We start from the raw sequence: 16,644 nt of genomic DNA, 5'->3' as shown, positions 1-16,644 counted from the left end.
TTGATCTGCGTTCTTTATTAGCCTGTAATCCAAATCATCCAGAACAGTTATGGTATATTTAAAATTTCTGCTGCCATCTTAGCCACATCTCACTGAAAAAGAAATAATATTAGTAATGATAATAATAATAATAATAATAATAATAATAATAATAATAATAATAATAATAAATTAATATCACTGAGACGCTTTACTTCAATTAAATACATTTTTTGTAGAGTTAGACGTTTTTCTGTGGTGTGACAAGAATGTTCTTCCTCACTTAATATTATAGATTTTATGTCATTTATAGCAGTTTAAATATAGTACAGAAACATGTTGTTGCTATCATACATTACTTTTATCTTTTATTTCTCAGCGTGCGTTCCAAAAATGCCCCTATCTCCTATTCCTAACCAGTGATGGGAATAATGGCGTTACAAGTAGCGTTGTTATTAACAGCATGATTGCTGCTGTTACTGACTGAGGAAGAATAAATGAGTCGTGGTAAGCCAATCCTACGACCACTTTAAAATGACAAAGCAACAAGGTGATATATACCAAGTTTTAAATTGTGTTGATGGGCCACGTAAAACCAGAGTCATGATAAACAGTAAAAATATAACTTTTTCTACTCGGATTTTATGTTTTTTGTCTGATTTTAGATCAAATGTGTTAATACAGTATGTCAAAATAAAAACATAACCGTAAATTCAGACACGTGAGGTTGTGCTGAAAAGAATGAGACCAAACAAGGCAAGTAAATAGTTTTTAAAGGTGAAATGTAGAGGTCAAATCAAAAGTAGTTAAAAATGGCCAATTATACCCTAGGCCCCAGAGGGTTAAAGATTTTTTTTAAGTAACGCAATAGTTACTTTTCAAGTAATTAATTACTTTTAGTATCTTGTAACTCACTAACTCAGTTACTTTTTTGTAGAAGTAACTAGTACCTATAATTAATTACCTTTTCAAAGTAACTTGTCCAACACTGTTCCTAACCTCTTTTTATTGATCTCAATACAAGCACCATAGAGGTCAAGGAAAAGTGCATACGAGAATTGCTAAGGACTTAGGAAAAGAGAAGAGTTGTGCGTTGAGGTTTGGAACTACCTTACTCTAGTCTATCCCTAAAAATGTGCTGCCGTATGTTTTGAAAATGCAATGTGCAGAAGATGAACTGCAAGACCAAAGGTTTCTAAACCGGAGGTCTTGTAAGGTCATGCAACGAGAACAGCCTGTGAAAAATATCCTTCATTATGAACGGTGGAATTTTAGGGGCCAGATTTATTAAATGCTAACTCTGCCTCTTGATTGACTGAAGAGGCTCATTGTCACTTTATGACTGACAGTTGTGAACCGGAGTATTTTTACAGCTGAACTTGTGTCGTATATGTTTTTAAGAGTTTCATTTCACAAGAAGAATAATTCAATTTCTTGTTTTATTGCCAAACGTTTGGCTCTGTCCTAATAATCTTAACTCAGTCCTCACACCAAACATTTAGATCATCTTGTTGTTCCTCAGTAACGCTGGGAGTTTCATAAAACAGAGCAGAATGAACTGAATGAGCTAGGCTGTTGTTCAATTTATACATTTCTTCCTTCAGGTCAGGTTGCAGCAACTCCACTGTCTGCACGACCCGTCATAGATGAATCCTCTCACTGTCCTTCTCATTTTGTCTCTGAGTTCGGCATCTACGGGTGAGTCAAAAAGGGGACGTTGATTTTAGTTCGTTCAAAACAAAAAACTCATGAGGAAAAAAGAGAAATGTTCTAAACAGTATTTGTGTATCTAACAGGGTTGTGTGTAGCTTGTCTGTCATAATGATATGATTGGAAAAAAAGGTGTTGTTTTTCTACTTGTTTCTGCATTTATAACGTCACAAAGACTGTGTGTCCCACTTCCTCATTCTGTCTTTTGCTCAGGCTTAAAAGAGATAGATGTGCAGGCAGACAGGAATGCCCAGCTGGAGTGTCAGGGTCCTAAAAAAGCCAAACTTGTCCTGTTAGAGTGGAAAAGACTTGATCTGTTGTCGGATGGATACGTCTTCTTCTACCGAGATGGTCATCTTCATAAAACCTTCCAGCATCCAACTTTTAGAGATCGAGTGGAACTGAGAGATCCGCAAATGAAAAATGGGAACATGTCCATCATTTTGTCCAACACCACAATTAAAGACACTGGAACGTATGAGTGTCGTATCATCGCACAAAACATAAGAGACAGTAGCAGCTCTACCTTTGAGATCAAGCATGAAATCAAGCTGACAGTTGTTCCTCCAGGTGAGTGAGGAGAGTTGAGTGTGTGTGTGTGATCAAGCAGCTGGTCTGAGTGATGTGATCAGAGTGCAGTAGATAATGTCTGACAGCAGTTTGAAGAGGAAATGGATTCTGTTCTGTTCTTCACTCATCACCTACCTGACAGCTGACACCTCACACCTGTTTCTCACCTGCAGGTCGGCCACAAGAGATCACCGCACTTAGCGATGAGGAGAATGGAGGTATGGACGTTGGGAACAAGGATGAAAGAGATGGAGGATTTATTGGACTGGCAGGTGGTCTGTTAGCTTTGGTGGTGATTCTTGTTGTTTTGTTGTCTTACAATGTCTTCCTCCTGTTGATATGACAAAACGGTCGCAAAGGTGACAAACTAACAGCAATTGGCTAATTGCCAATATGCATTTAAAATATTATATGAATCATGTCATTAAAACACACATTGCGTGCATCTTCTGTTTTCTTCTAAGCATGTGCAGTCGTTTGCATTTTTTGTTCCAACACAGTATTGTTTCCCCAACACAAGCCCGTGGGGAGTAGGGTTGCTGAGGTTTGCTGCTCCAACCCTTGTCGCAAAAACAAACGTCTTCAGAAATGTTTTATTTAGGAAGTAGAATTAATTAATGAAACAAGTAAAGAAAGCCCCCCGTAAAGCATTATAGTCAAATAACATGCATACTAGATACGAGTACAAGTGGTGTATTTCACAAAAAGAGCTAACAGACAACAACTGTCACCAGCTAAATGCTCTCCCTAACATTTTGAACACTTTGGACATCACTGCTCCTCCTGAGGAAATTTATCACCAAAACTTAAAGTCACATTTAGAGTATTAATAGCACACACTCAGACAAAGGTTACACTTTAGCTTATTATGAGATGTCATCACAAAGTTTAACATTATACTTAAGCAATAATTTCACCTTCCCACTTTTGTTTCCAAAGGGTTCTTGACTATGTGTGTAAATTTGACTTTTGGCTGAGTGAAATATCCATATATGACTTGGTTCTGTTACATTTTGGCTCTTTATGTGAGCACCGGGATCTGTAACTGGGGCTACACTGACTATAGTACAACAATCCAGTATTGAGTAGCACAGAGCTGTTGCCTTAAGTAGTGGCAGGAAAATGCAGGAACACGAGTTACTTGCAGGTGCGTAGGTCAAATGCAGGAACCTGTAATGAGTTCTACCCAGTTGGAGAGGAGTGGAAGAGAGAGAGAGAACAACATAACAAAAACCCAGCTGACATCAATTTGGAGGCAATTTGGAAGGATCATGACATCTGCCTGTTCATCACTGGGATGAGAAAGTGTTGCAGCTCTCAGTCTGACAAAACCTGCAAATATACACATTGTTCAAATGACTTGATATCTTCCACAAAAGATATGTTTGACAAGTTATGGGCCATACTGGAAATCACTTTTTGGCAATTTGATAAATAAATTAATTTTTGGGAAAACTGTGAACTATGAGATTTATTTTAACACAGTTACATGCTTTTTTTTAAAAATAATTTTATTACTGGTCCTGGTGGCAATAATAAACTTCATAAACTTACCTTTCTAAATGCTGTAACACTTTCATTTGTGGGCACTGACTCTTAAAATGAAAACACAGCTACCTAAAACTAATGTTATTCCTTTTGTGTTGGAATTGCAATCAGCTGGATGCGTGAATCATTTGAAAGTTTGTGGCTGCTATAATTGCAGCTGACCACCAGATGTCACTGGTAGGGCCTGTTTTTGACTCTTGGAACTTTCATATCTTTTACTTGTACAATGAGAAAGAAGTCACAGAAGCTTCACAAGGCTTCGTCGGCCTATCTCTAATATGCGGAAGAAAGTGAATGGGTTACAGCATTTGTAAATTATGTGCACTTGCGACATTCATTCTCCTCATTCATTCTGATTGAGAGGAGGAGTGTCTGAAAGTGAAAATATGCAATCCTGCATCAGATCTGACGCACAAACACCCACAGTTAAGCTGCTTTTACGTCACTCTGACATAGTTCATCTGTCAAGGAATGCATTTACCCAGTTTGTTTTTCAAACCTTGTCTCATGTGATGAGGCACATGATCAATTGTGGGTCAATGAACCTCTTATGGGACAGACCCACAACAGTTTGAATAACTAGGACCATTTGATTTTTGGAGTTGAGGAAGCCTCTTGGATGAGAAGTGAAACATCTTCAAGAAACTTAGAGAACTCCAGCTGCTTTCTTTCCAAGCTCCTTAGACACTGAAGCAGAGTGAACTTCCACTGCTGGTTTATGTCCCTCACTCAACTCACTCACACTTATACACCAATCACCATAAGGCAAATACGTATTTTCAAAATACCATCTTTTAAAATGACAAATATTTCAAGATTAATTTTGCAGAATAATGAAATCTCCCTTATTCAGCTTATAGCTTCTCCCTGATTTTTTTGCTGTAGAAGTGATTTTTTTCCACCATAATTTCACACTGGATAAATTGAAGGTCCTGTGCTTCCACCTGGTGGCTGCATATATACAACATTTTGATTTAAAGGCCTGACAGTGTGTCTCTGATTCACACTCACAGCAGATATTGTTAACCAAGATTTAACTGATAATTAAAGGTGCACTTCAGACGCTGCAGGAGGAGTAAGTGAGGAGGATGTGTTTTCCGCCACTGCCACTGTTATCAAACCTTTTGGGGGTGACCATTCTACTTCAATATCAACTTTCATGATTTTCTGAAGTTCAAGTTCCCTACTTGATAAAGCTCCTCTAGAAGTCTTACAAACAATCAGGCTGGGAGACATCTAACTGATTTAAATGTCACCCGTTAAAAATTTTCACTTGTCTGACCCTCAGATTTGTGAATGTGATCTGAAGTTTGTGGTGGGCGATCGATCTCCACGTGAGGACACTGCTGTAAGTATCTCTGTTTAAAAAACAAACAAACAAACAAACAAACAAAAAATCATCTTTTAACTGACCGCTTTATTATTTGACTCTCATTAATATGAAACAATAAGAACATACAATCAAGTATGTTTGTGTCTGAAGACGTTACATTAAAAATTGACATTATAAAGATTGCATGTTTAGAGTATTCCAATGAAATGCACATGTTTTTCTTATTTCTCTTTAAATCAATGAAGACCTTCAGAAAAGCAAAGAACACATACTTGTCACAATGTTGTCACCTATGACAATAATGGTCTCAACATAATCTCAACACTTAGAAGATTCTTTAACCATTCAACCAACCATTTAGAGTTTGATATGAGTTTGACAATCAACTCTTTGAACCTAATTAAATGATATGTTTGTTAAACCTGCTGTTAACAAACAAAACAGCTACATCAAAATAAAAGTCTCAGTTAAACTAACTTAAAGAGTTAAGGTGGGCTATTTATATGGATACACTGTAATAACATGGGAATAGTTGGTGATATTAAAGTCCTGTTTGTGGCACATTAGTATATGTGAGGGGGCAAACTCCTCAAGATGGGTGGTGACCATGGTGACCATTTAGAAGTCGGCCATCTTGGATACAACTTTTGTTTTTTCAATAGGAAGAGGGCCATGTGACACATCAAACTTATTGGTAATGTCACAAGAAAAACAATGGTGTGCTTGGTTTCAAGCAAGAAATTCAGAATGCTGAAGACAAATAATGAGCTGCAACAAGTTAAAGATGATTATTTTCGTGTAAAGTGGGGAGCAAATTTTCCACCAGTAATGTTTTTAATTGTGACGGATTCTCTGGCTCAGCATGCAAGAAGTTCTGAGACGCTGAGGCAACCATTCTCCGGTTCATAGAATATTTTCTGTAAATCAAAACAACAACAACAATAAGAAAAAGAACAGCAGAAACTACCAGACCCACTCTCAGTCTAACAGATCCATCCTCCTTCCCTCCGTCCTCTGTGTGTCCTCCTGGCTGAGCTGCAGGTGAGAAACAGGTGTGAGGTGTCAGCTGTCAGGTAGGTGATGAGTGAAGAACAGAACAGAATCCATTTCCTCTTCAAACTGCTGTCAGACATTATCTACTGCACTCTGATCACATCACTCAGACCAGCTGCTTTCTACAAAGTCTCATCAACAACATCTTTAGAAACAAACATCAACAACCAGGAAGCAGCTTCACCTCTGATCACACACACACTCAACTCTACTCACTCACCTGGAGGATCAACAACACTCAGTGTAAAGCTGCAGATAAGATCCAACGATTGTGTTTCCTCCATGAAGACATGACACTCGTATGTTCCATTATCAGCACTCGTCACATTCTTCAGAATCAAAGACACGTCTCCATCCTTCATCTGTCTGTCCTGCAGATCCACCCGGTTCTGAAAAGATGGATGCTGGTTGCGTGGCTCAAAGTGCCCGTCCCGGTACAAAAGCACATATTTATCTCCCTGGTCAGCTCTGCTCCACTCTACAGCTATGATTTTGTTGTTTGGAGCTTGACATGTCAGAGTGACGTTCTGTCCAGACTCAGCTTTGATGTTTTTCTGGTCTGAAAGAGGAAACAACACAGAGCAGATATTTCTATGATATATTTCTGGAGATTTGGGGAGATTTTCATACACCTGTTAGAAAAGAGCCAATCAATCAGAAGTAGGAATTATGAGCCAATTATGGTGGTGCGTTAATGCACAGTGGACGTTTGGGACAATGTCAATTACTGGTTATTGTTGGGTCTGTGTTTCCACAAGCCCCGATAATTCTAGAGACTTATTCATCATGAAAAAAACAAGACAGTCGATCGATCGATTATTTGCGCAAGGGAGGCCTCGTCTGTGTCCACCACGAAAATGACCTCCAGATCTGACCTCCTCCTGCTGCCTTTTATTGAGAGACAGTTCACACAAAACACGTCAGAACAAAGCCACGCCCAGACAAGGCATTGTATGTATATGTGTGAACTTCTGTATCTAAGTAAGAATGTGTGTGTGTGTGCGTGTGTGTGTGTGTGTGTGTGTGTGTGTGTGTGTGTGTGTGTCAGACCTCCTGCTGACCAAAGGGTCGTAAATGCAGGAAGCTTACATCAAAAGCACAAGGATGTGTCTGTAATAAAAGACTACAGCCCCCCACCTACACTCTAAAAAGTGTATTTCAGCAGTAGTTGAAGTTATGTAAAGTTCAGAGTCAGTTTCATTAAGATTTCTGCTTTAGTGGAGCCAGTCTAAATTTGTGGAGTATATCAACTTGTTATTACGTGTTGTTCCCTCAGTACACATGTAACCTGCTATTCTCATTAGAGTCAACCTGCATCAATTAGGTTTCTCCTGACGCAGTGCATCTGATGTCATGACGTCTCCGCCTTCTCCAGAATTTTCTACTTGCGGTTGAGAACAACAATTTGAGAGGCACTTGGCTGCAGGCAGGACCTCGTGAACAATTTGGTCAATAAGGTAACGAAGATATTACTTTTTCCATAGTCCTTGAAGGTAAGTCAAATGTAGAACACATATTTTAATATATTAGATATAAAAATATTCCAACTGTATTGTTAAGTTTGTTAAGTGTTTAGTAAACTGACCTGACCAAACCGCTATCATTCAGCCCTGCTAACATTAGCGAAATGTCAGACCTGTTGGTAGTTTGTGCTTGGACATGTAGGTTAAGTTAGTAGTTTTCCGGCGGTACTCTCTTGTTTTAATATCGTAACGCTAGCTTAAAGTTGTGTATTCATGCAGTGTGTCGGTGTTGGCTTACTGTTAGTTATTCATTAGCATTAGCACATTATAGCGGCAAGCTGGGCCGCGGTTCTCTTCAGAATACGTTACTTCGGGCGCGCGCATTTATACACGAGTGGTTGTTCGCAGTATGCCTGTCGGCGCGAATAGTTCACGCGGTCACGGCCACGGGTGATGTAGGAGGTAAAGTTTAGCTGTGGTGGCTCCAGGAAGCATGCATTTACTGCCGCTTGCATTGCTTTCAATGTACATAACGTTAAGAAGGCGAGGAGAAAGGGTGCGTGCAGCGCTCGTACACGCACGGATCAGCCGTGTGAGAGGGAGATGGTGTGCGGCAGAAAATCAAAATTAGAAATCATAGAAGAAAGTATTACGCTATTGAAAACAGAAAATACAGCCATCAGATTTCTTGTAGACCTAGCACACTTCTGGTCTGTGTCTGAATACATATATAAGTACATAGATGCAGATGAACACTGTAAACATGATGAAAGATCGACAGACTAACTCGAACATATCTTTAATCTTTAGGACTTTGGGTAGCGCTTCCTTTCCTTCCTGTCAACCTCTCCAGAGGGGTGTCTGCTGATGGCAGAAAGATTACATCACCTCTGGTTGGAACCCTGGACAGTGCCACAACCTTTGGCTTGGTGTCCAATGTGATGCCCCATCGCCACCTTCTGACCTAACTTCTTCTCAGCTCTGTGACTACTTCAAGAGGGGCATTCCTGTGTGGAGGCGTGCCAGGCAGCTCGTTTTACCTGTGAACTTGCGTACTTTCAGTTTATCAACAACAAAGGTATGCAAGTTCAAAATAGTAATGTCTCATTTAAACTTAATTCAGTTTTACACTGAACAGGAATCGGCTTTATATATAAAACAATTGCAAAAAAAAAAAATGTACCTATGGGCATTTGGGTTTTGTTTTTAAACTTTTGTTTTGAACTTATCCCTTTAAAATCTAATTAGAGAGGGCTGGCTACATTTGATGAATACATTTTGTGTTTAAATGATTCGCTTTGTGTTGGGCAATGTGGCAAAAAGCTGAGATGAGATCTAGTCTCATATCACCATATTGATATATTGTAATATTGCCCAACTCTCCCTCTGTGTTTTCTCAAATTATTTATATACACCCAGCAAAGCGTGTCTCTTTGTTCCTCCAGTGCTATGCTTCATGTGGAGATGCAAGGACTGTGGGACAACATTAACAAAAAGATCTGAATTGCTCAAACACTACAAACTGATTCATAGGCATTACGGACGAGGCCACTCATATCCATGCACTTATTTAAATTGTGCATGTAGGTTCAAGACTTGGAACGCCCTACTGAGCCATCTATCAAGAAATCACCCTGCCCAACAAGCAGTCTCCAAAGCTGCGTCCACATTCACTTGCCATATTTGTGGCCATAATCAACTCTCCACAGAAAGAGAATATTTTCAACATATCTATCAGCATCTTAAAAATAAGGAGACTGTAACATGTGTGTTCCAAAACTGTGAATATAAAACCAATGTCTATGAGAACTTCAAAAGTCATAAATACAGAAAACACTCTGGTACAGTGAACACATTTAAGCCTGGAATAAGTTCTGTTGATGAATCTTTTGCCAGTGTTGCCAGTGATATTTCAGATGTGGAAATTATAGAGAGTGATGTAAATTTAAATTCTGCTTTTGACAATGGGTATTCTGAAAACTTAGAGAAGGATATTGAGCTTAAAATTGCTTCAGTGCTCCTTAAGTTGGAACACATCTTTCTTGTGTCTAATGCAGCTGTAGATGAGCTTTTGCAGGAGTTAAACTATTTGATTGGTTCTGTTTCTGTGGCGATTACCCAAAAGACTATTAGCCAAGTATTACAAGACAACGGATGCCAATTTGACCAGTCAGTTGTTGAAAAGCTAGCCAGTGTACTCTGTGAGACAAACCCTGTAAAAAAAGCAATTGGAGATAAAGGTCCACTTTCCAGTCCTTGGAGACGAAAAGCATACTATAAGAGCCACTTTAAAGTAGTGGAACCAGTGGAATATATACTTGACCGAAAAAATAACAAGTCATTCCAATATATTTCAATTTTAAAGTCTTTGCAGCATATTCTTGACTGCCAGACAATCTTGGATCAGGCTGTTAATTTGAATACTGTAGATAATCAGCCTCAAAAAACTTATGTGCACTACAAAACTATCTTCGATGGTGACTTCTTCCATGAAAATGGACTGTTGTCCAAGCAGGAAAGCATTTCATTGATATTATACATTGATGAATTCGAAATATGTAATCCCCTTGGTACATCACGGAGGAAGCATAAAATTTGTGGATTGTACTGGGTTTTGGGTAATTTGCCACCAGGCTGTAATTCTGCTTTAACCTCAATCTATTTGGCTGCTTTAATCAAAAGTAATGATCTGAAGTGCTATGGGTATGAGAAAGTGTTAAAACCTGTAATTAATGATCTTGTAATTTTGGAACAGAGTGGGATATTTCTGTCAAAGTTGGGCAGAACAGTAAAAGGCACTGTTCAGTGTGTTGTTGCCGACAACCTTGGTGCACACAGTATTGCTGGATTCTTTGAAAATTTCTCAGGGACATACGTATGTAGATTTTGCACTGCAGAAACATCAGAGTTCCAGACTATTGAAGTCAGAAGTGAAGTCTTTACTTTAAGAACAAAAGACATTCATGCAGATCATTTACGAATTATCGAGGAAAACAAATGGCCCAGTTATTATGGTGTGAAATCAAAGTGTATTTTGTCAAAGCACCTCTCACATTTTGATGTTACCACTGGGTTTCCACCTGATGTTGTACATGATCTTTTTGAGGGAATTGTTCCTTTTGAACTTGCGCTTTGCCTCAATTTGTTAATCAAAAAAAAGTATTTCACATTATGTACATTGAATGAAGCAATATCATCTTTCAACTTTAAGTGGGCTGACAAAACAAATCGACCTCATCCTGTGGTTTTGCATCCAAAAAAAGTGTAGGAGGGAATGCACACGAGAACTGGAGTCTTATCAGATTTTTGCCTTTGTTCGTTGGGCAGAGTGTACCCTGTGAGGAGCCTGCTTGGCACATCTTAACAGACTTGAAGGACATTGTTGATCTTGTTGTCAGTCCTGTTCATACTGAGGACTCCATTGCATATCTTGGTTTTAAGATCTCCGAGCACAGAATCAAGTTTCAAGAGGTTTTCCCAGATGTTAATCTTAAACCAAAGCACCACTACTTGGAACATTATCCATACTTGATCCATAAGTTTGGGCCACTGGTTGCACTATGGACTATGCGATTCGAAGCAAAGCATAGTTTTTTTAAAAGAGTTGCAAGGAACATCAGATGCTTCAAAAATGTACTTCTTTCCCTTTCACAGAGACATCAGTATCAGATTGCATATCATTTGCATGCAATTAGCTTTGCCAAACCCCCACTGGAAGTAACAGATGTTTCCACTGTTCACATTGATGTTCTTAACAAGGACATCTCAAATGCACTGAGACAGAAGTCTCCAGATATGGACAATGTGTGCTTGGCTAAAAGTGTAGCATATAATGGAATAATCTACAAGTGTGGGATGATCTTGATCCACGGCTCACTGGGAGGACTGCCAGAGTTTGGTGAAATCATCCAAATGGTGATACTGCAGGACAAACTAATCTTCATTCTGAAAAAGCTTAGTGGATGGTATATGGAACACTACAGAGCTTATGATCTCAAAACATCACCAAGCAAAGAAGTGGAACTTGTTGAGCCACAAGAACTGCATGATACCTACCCACTGGCAGACTACAATATTAGAGGGATGCGTCTTGTCACCTTGAAAAGATATGTCCATGTTTAAATGGTGAGGCCTCAAAATATGATAAAGTATTTTCTTAAGTGGGAAAACAAAACCCAGACCCATACAATACTAATGTGTTCTCAGAACATATTTATTTTATACTGCAAGCCAAAGTGGTGTGATGATGTCATTGGCAATTCATCAGTTATGTCATTTTTTTTTAATGCAGGTTGCTGGATTCCAGTCAGTGAATGCTAATCCTATGCTCTCCCCCCTTCTGCTTCTCTTCTCTTTTTCTTCTTTCCTCTCCTTATTGTCTCCTATATTCTCCTCACCTCCTCTCCTTCTCTCTTCTCTTCAATGTCTCCCATATTCTCGCCATCTCTCTTCTCCTCCCTTCTCCTCTTCAGTTTGCCTTCTCTCCTCGCTGCCTCAGCTGATCTCCACCTCTCCTCTTCATTTTCTCCTCCCCTTTCCTCCTCTCTTTGCCTTCTCTCTTTTCCTCTAGTTTGACATTAAATTCTCCTAATTGGAAATGTCAGTGGTTTACATGTTGATCCTCACTAACTGTGCTTGTGCTTTGTTCTCAGACCACCATGGCTGGTTCAACACCTGCAAGACTGAAGGTGATTTTAGGAGAGAACAACATTGAAAAGCTGACTCTTCCAAATGGCATCCCAGAGTCACTTGAAGACCTTCTCAGCACGATAAAGACTACCTTTGGGTTAAAAGGTAACTTCAGACTGCAATACATGGACCAAGACTTTGGCAACGACTTCTTTAATCTGAATTCTACCACCGAACTTCGGAATTTGGGGACAATCAAAGTGATCCACCAGCAAACAAATCCACCTTTGATCAGTGCCGATCAGTCCACTTCATCTCTGTCTCTTTCATTTGAGTCTGATGACGGTATTTCGGTGGCATCAAATGACACAATTATCCTCTCATCCCCTGAATCTATGTCATCTCGAACACAACAGTGGCCAGAAGACTTTGCAATTCCCCAATTTTCATATGACACAGAGCTACAGCTAGAGAGGGGGAATACTGAGTACCGTGTGAGCCAAAAAATGTTGACTTTAAGCGCCCGAATGCTGTCTGATATCCTGAAAAGAGTTGCAGAAGAAATTTACCGTTACAAGGCCTATCCAGAGGATGCACATTTCTGCGCAGCTGCAGAGGCCCTTATCAAAAAGCACCCATGTTTGAAAGAACCTGGATCATTCAATGGCTGCTACGGTTGGAAACAACGACTGAAGTACAAAATGGCAAACTACAGGACCCAGCTCAAATTACAGGGGTGTCCAGAGCTGTGTGTAAACTCACTGAAATCTAAAGCTACTACAGATGCTTTCCCTGCTAAAAAAGTGAAGAAGCCAAAACGTTCTGAAGCTAACTTTTATCCATCCTTTCCTACTGGTGAGACTCTGGACAGCATGGAAAAAGTGAGACTAGAACTTCTGACAGAGATCGGGATAAGGGACAATGAAAGGGTCATCGCAGACAAAATGGCTAACACGTTTGCCTACAGACGACATGAGGTGGTAAACCAAGAACCAAGCATTCAGGAACTGAAGGACAGATGGCCTGCACTCTTCACACAGAAAGAGGTAAGAATGGAACTGAAGTGATCGAAGTCTGTATGCTTCGGGATTTATTGCAGTTAACTTTCATGAATCGGTCATAACTTGATTTGGTTGAGATTTTATAACACTGAACTTAATGAAAGAATTTACATTTTGAATTCCCATATATGTTATACTTTTTGGGATATAGACATTTTGGCATACAATCAGTTTCAGCATTTTGTTCCATAATACAATATCTACTGTCATTTGTGTTTTGTTTTTAGATAAATACAGAGTTCCAGAGGCTCATGGCTGTTCCTCTTGAGTGGAAGTTCATGGCCCAGTTAGACATGCACTCAAGTCAGCTGATCAAAGTCATACGTGCCAAAGGAGGAGCAACACGCCAAAAGATTGCGAACATCTTGGACACATTGGACCAGGTAAATCTGTACCATCAAACAAGATGCTTCGTAACTAAGAGGGCTGTCAAAATATATCTGAATCCAAAAAAATATATATATATTTAACTGAATCTTTCATAAAGACAATATGGGCAGGCCAATGCTAATCATGGCTTTCATATGCATGAATGTTTTTAGCGACTCCACTGAACTCATCCCCTTTTCTTTCTGTAATGAATCTCTGGGCTTGTGAATTACTGTTTTTAAATAAAGTACATGTAAGTTAAGCAATAAGAGTAAGGATGTCTGTCTTATGAAATTTAGAGTTTAAAATTACTCAACATTTGTTGTTCTAGACTGTGGACATTAATCATCGGAGGGAATGTGTGCTGAAAGCCCTCACCATCTTCCTGGGAGAAGATGCAGATGGCCTGATCAAGGAATACCTTGTAAGTTTCAACAGTTTGTCAGCACATCTTGTCAAAGGGACACAAAAAAGTTAACTGTTAGAACAAACATAACACGTGAACCCTAGTTGGATTGCTGACATGTATTTATTATCATGACCATATTGGACATTATGTAATTCCCAGCAACAACACATTACATATCGGATTGACTTTGTTTTAAGTAAGACGGGCTTACTTGATTATTTAAGTTCAAAGGAATAGTTTGACATGTTGGGAAATCTTATCTTTCTTGCTTACAATTTGATTAGAGTCAGATTGATACACCTCTCTCTGCTGTTTCTGGTGTGTGATGACACCCAGCCAAGAAATAGCCCAGCACATAACACATATTGGTACATCACCCAAACACTTAATCACAGTAAGAAGTGAGGCTAATGATGATTTGTGTTTGTGTCTTGTACCCCTCTGTAGGACTGTGGAGCAGATGATGTTCAGAGGGACCTGGAGGAGGTCACCATGGCAGTGTATGTGATTCGGAAGGAGGGGAAGGGACTGCAGGAGCCACCTGAAGACATTGGCATTGTCATTGAGGGTGTGGAAGTGTTGCATGAACTAACTTCAGTTGCCTCAGCTTGTGCCCTGCTTCTAGGTTTGATCTATGCACTCAACCTAGCTTATCCAAAACCCTTTCGCTTCACTTTTGAAGTGCTCCAAAAAATCTTCATGCAGCTTGATCAGCACAAGATGTCCCCCAAAGTCCAAAATCTGTATATCAAACTTCAAAGCTCCCAGTAATGGCACAGAACAATGACCAACAAATGGCCCTGTGCCATAATGCGAAGGAACAACTGTGTTTGGACATATAGCATGTAAAATATGTAGTCTCTTTTGGATGTTGGGCCTTTTTTATGCTCCAAGAGACCTCAAACCCCAATTTAATGTGCTTTTATGGTATTTTTATTTATTTTTTAATTTTTTTTCAGACATATTTGCCTTCGTTTCAAGGGAAAGGTTGCATTTCAGGTTTGATGTGCTCAGTTATACAACAAACTGTTGTGACATTCTAAAACTCTAGAGGAGTGTTTATATTTTTTCATCCCCATTGGTCAGCTACACTGTTCAGATATTTATTCATTGGCTATAGCTGAAGAGAAGTTTCTGTATACTCTTGGGGCACTTTTTCATAGTTGACACTGTATGTGTTAAGATTGATATTTGTGTAATACTGTGTTGCACTTTACACTTTGTTGACAACTTTGTGGTCCTACTAAGCATTACTTGCATTTTGTGCATATGTGTTTCAAAAAGGACAAATGTGTAATGTATTTGACCAAAAGCTGTGTTGGTTGCCATAAAGGTAATACTTTATTACATTTATACAATAAAGCATTTAAAAAAAAAAACATTGGATTTTGAATTTTTGAAAAATATTTTCAGGCAACTTAAAATTTTGATTTAAGCTTTATTATACAAACTAAAATTTCATTTTAGAGTCACTACAAAAAGTAATTTACACTAAACCACATTATTAGGTTAGCAAAGAGCAATATTTTACTTTTGGGTTATGCAAATTATTGGGTTGGAAAAACTGAAAACTTTAAGTTGAAATGTCTTAATTTTAAGTTGGATTAATGCAAAATGTTTATTTGACAGCAATTAATTTATTAAGTACATGTAACTTAAATCAGTTGTGTTAATTTAATGTATTAACTTAATTTCAAAGAACTTAATTAAATTTGGTGTTACCAATTGAAATAATTCAATTAAGTTGGTTCAACTATTTTCTTTTTTCAGTGTAGAACCTCGAGAATCTGGGGGGAAGGACAGTAGAATTTCTTTCATCAGAGTTAAAACAATGTACAAATGGTAAACATAAAAATGACAAACATTTAACAATTCACTAACAGTTATGGTAATAAAGATGTCGTCGAGTACTTATTGGAGGAGCAAACAAGGAGGAACCGTTTACATGTCAACTAAAACTTGTCACACAAGATTCAAGTGTAACATTCTTAATCCTTCTGGTAAAAAAAAAAAACAATCTCATTGAGATTAAAAATTGCATTTCAAAGAGAGACCTGCATGATCAAAATAAAAATAATAAAAAATAATAAAATGTACATAAAAATCTATCAGGTTTTAATGAATAAAACGTGTAGAAAAACACAAAAGATCAAGATGTAAAATAAATTAAATAAAACAAAAACCTTACGATAAAAATGAGACTGAAGTAGCGATGCAAACGAAGACAAGTTGCACAGTTGAGCTCTAAGAGCAAACTCTCGATCGCTGTGCGTCTTTCCGCGTGAGGTGGGAACAGTGAACAGGTTTCTGTCTGCAGGATCTGGGGATAGACGCGGTGGCTGTTACGGGAACAGCAGCTCAGGTACAATATTCTGGAGCCAGACCATGAAGGACTTTAAAAGTGATAAATAAAACCTTAAAGTCAGACTGCCTTCTTTAAGTTACCTCAGCATTATTGAGAGATATTACTTTGTTTCGATCAGTCAGGTATAAGTTCAGGTCTGAGGCTCGGCTGATGTC

At 38.7% G+C, this 16,644-nt stretch overlaps 1 protein-coding gene across 2 annotated transcripts; it reads left to right on the top strand.

Annotated features, from left to right (window-relative positions):
• The first annotated feature begins 7,591 nt into the window (after positions 1-7,591).
• On the top strand, positions 7,592-15,678 carry LOC308402008 (uncharacterized protein). Of its 2 annotated transcripts, XM_080890519.1 has the most exons (6): positions 7,592-7,650; positions 8,467-8,734; positions 12,309-13,331; positions 13,574-13,729; positions 14,047-14,139; positions 14,572-15,678. In XM_080890519.1, exons 3-6 carry the CDS (start codon positions 12,315-12,317, stop codon positions 14,893-14,895), a joined length of 1,590 nt encoding a protein of 529 aa, XP_080746645.1. In that variant the 5' UTR covers positions 7,592-7,650; positions 8,467-8,734; positions 12,309-12,314; the 3' UTR covers positions 14,896-15,678. The 2 variants fall into 2 exon arrangements, with proteins under 2 accessions (XP_080746645.1, XP_080746644.1); XM_080890518.1 differs by lacking the exons at positions 7,592-7,650; positions 8,467-8,734 and adding an exon at positions 11,668-11,781.
• Positions 15,679-16,644: the final 966 nt, after the last annotated feature.

This window comes from Rhamphochromis sp. 'chilingali' (assembly GCF_963969265.1).
Source record: "Rhamphochromis sp. 'chilingali' genome assembly, chromosome: 1".
Classification (NCBI taxonomy): domain Eukaryota; kingdom Metazoa; phylum Chordata; class Actinopteri; order Cichliformes; family Cichlidae; genus Rhamphochromis; species Rhamphochromis sp. 'chilingali'.
Note: the sequence above shows the minus strand (reverse complement) of the source record. Positions and strands in the feature narration are given on the sequence as shown.

Coding starts and splice junctions, on each gene's coding strand:
- LOC308402008 (XM_080890518.1), top strand. Junction 13,730..14,046: donor TCTTGGACACATTGGACCAG/GTAAATCTGTAC, acceptor TTGTTGTTCTAG/ACTGTGGACATTAATCATCG. Junction 14,140..14,571: donor GCCTGATCAAGGAATACCTT/GTAAGTTTCAAC, acceptor ACCCCTCTGTAG/GACTGTGGAGCAGATGATGT.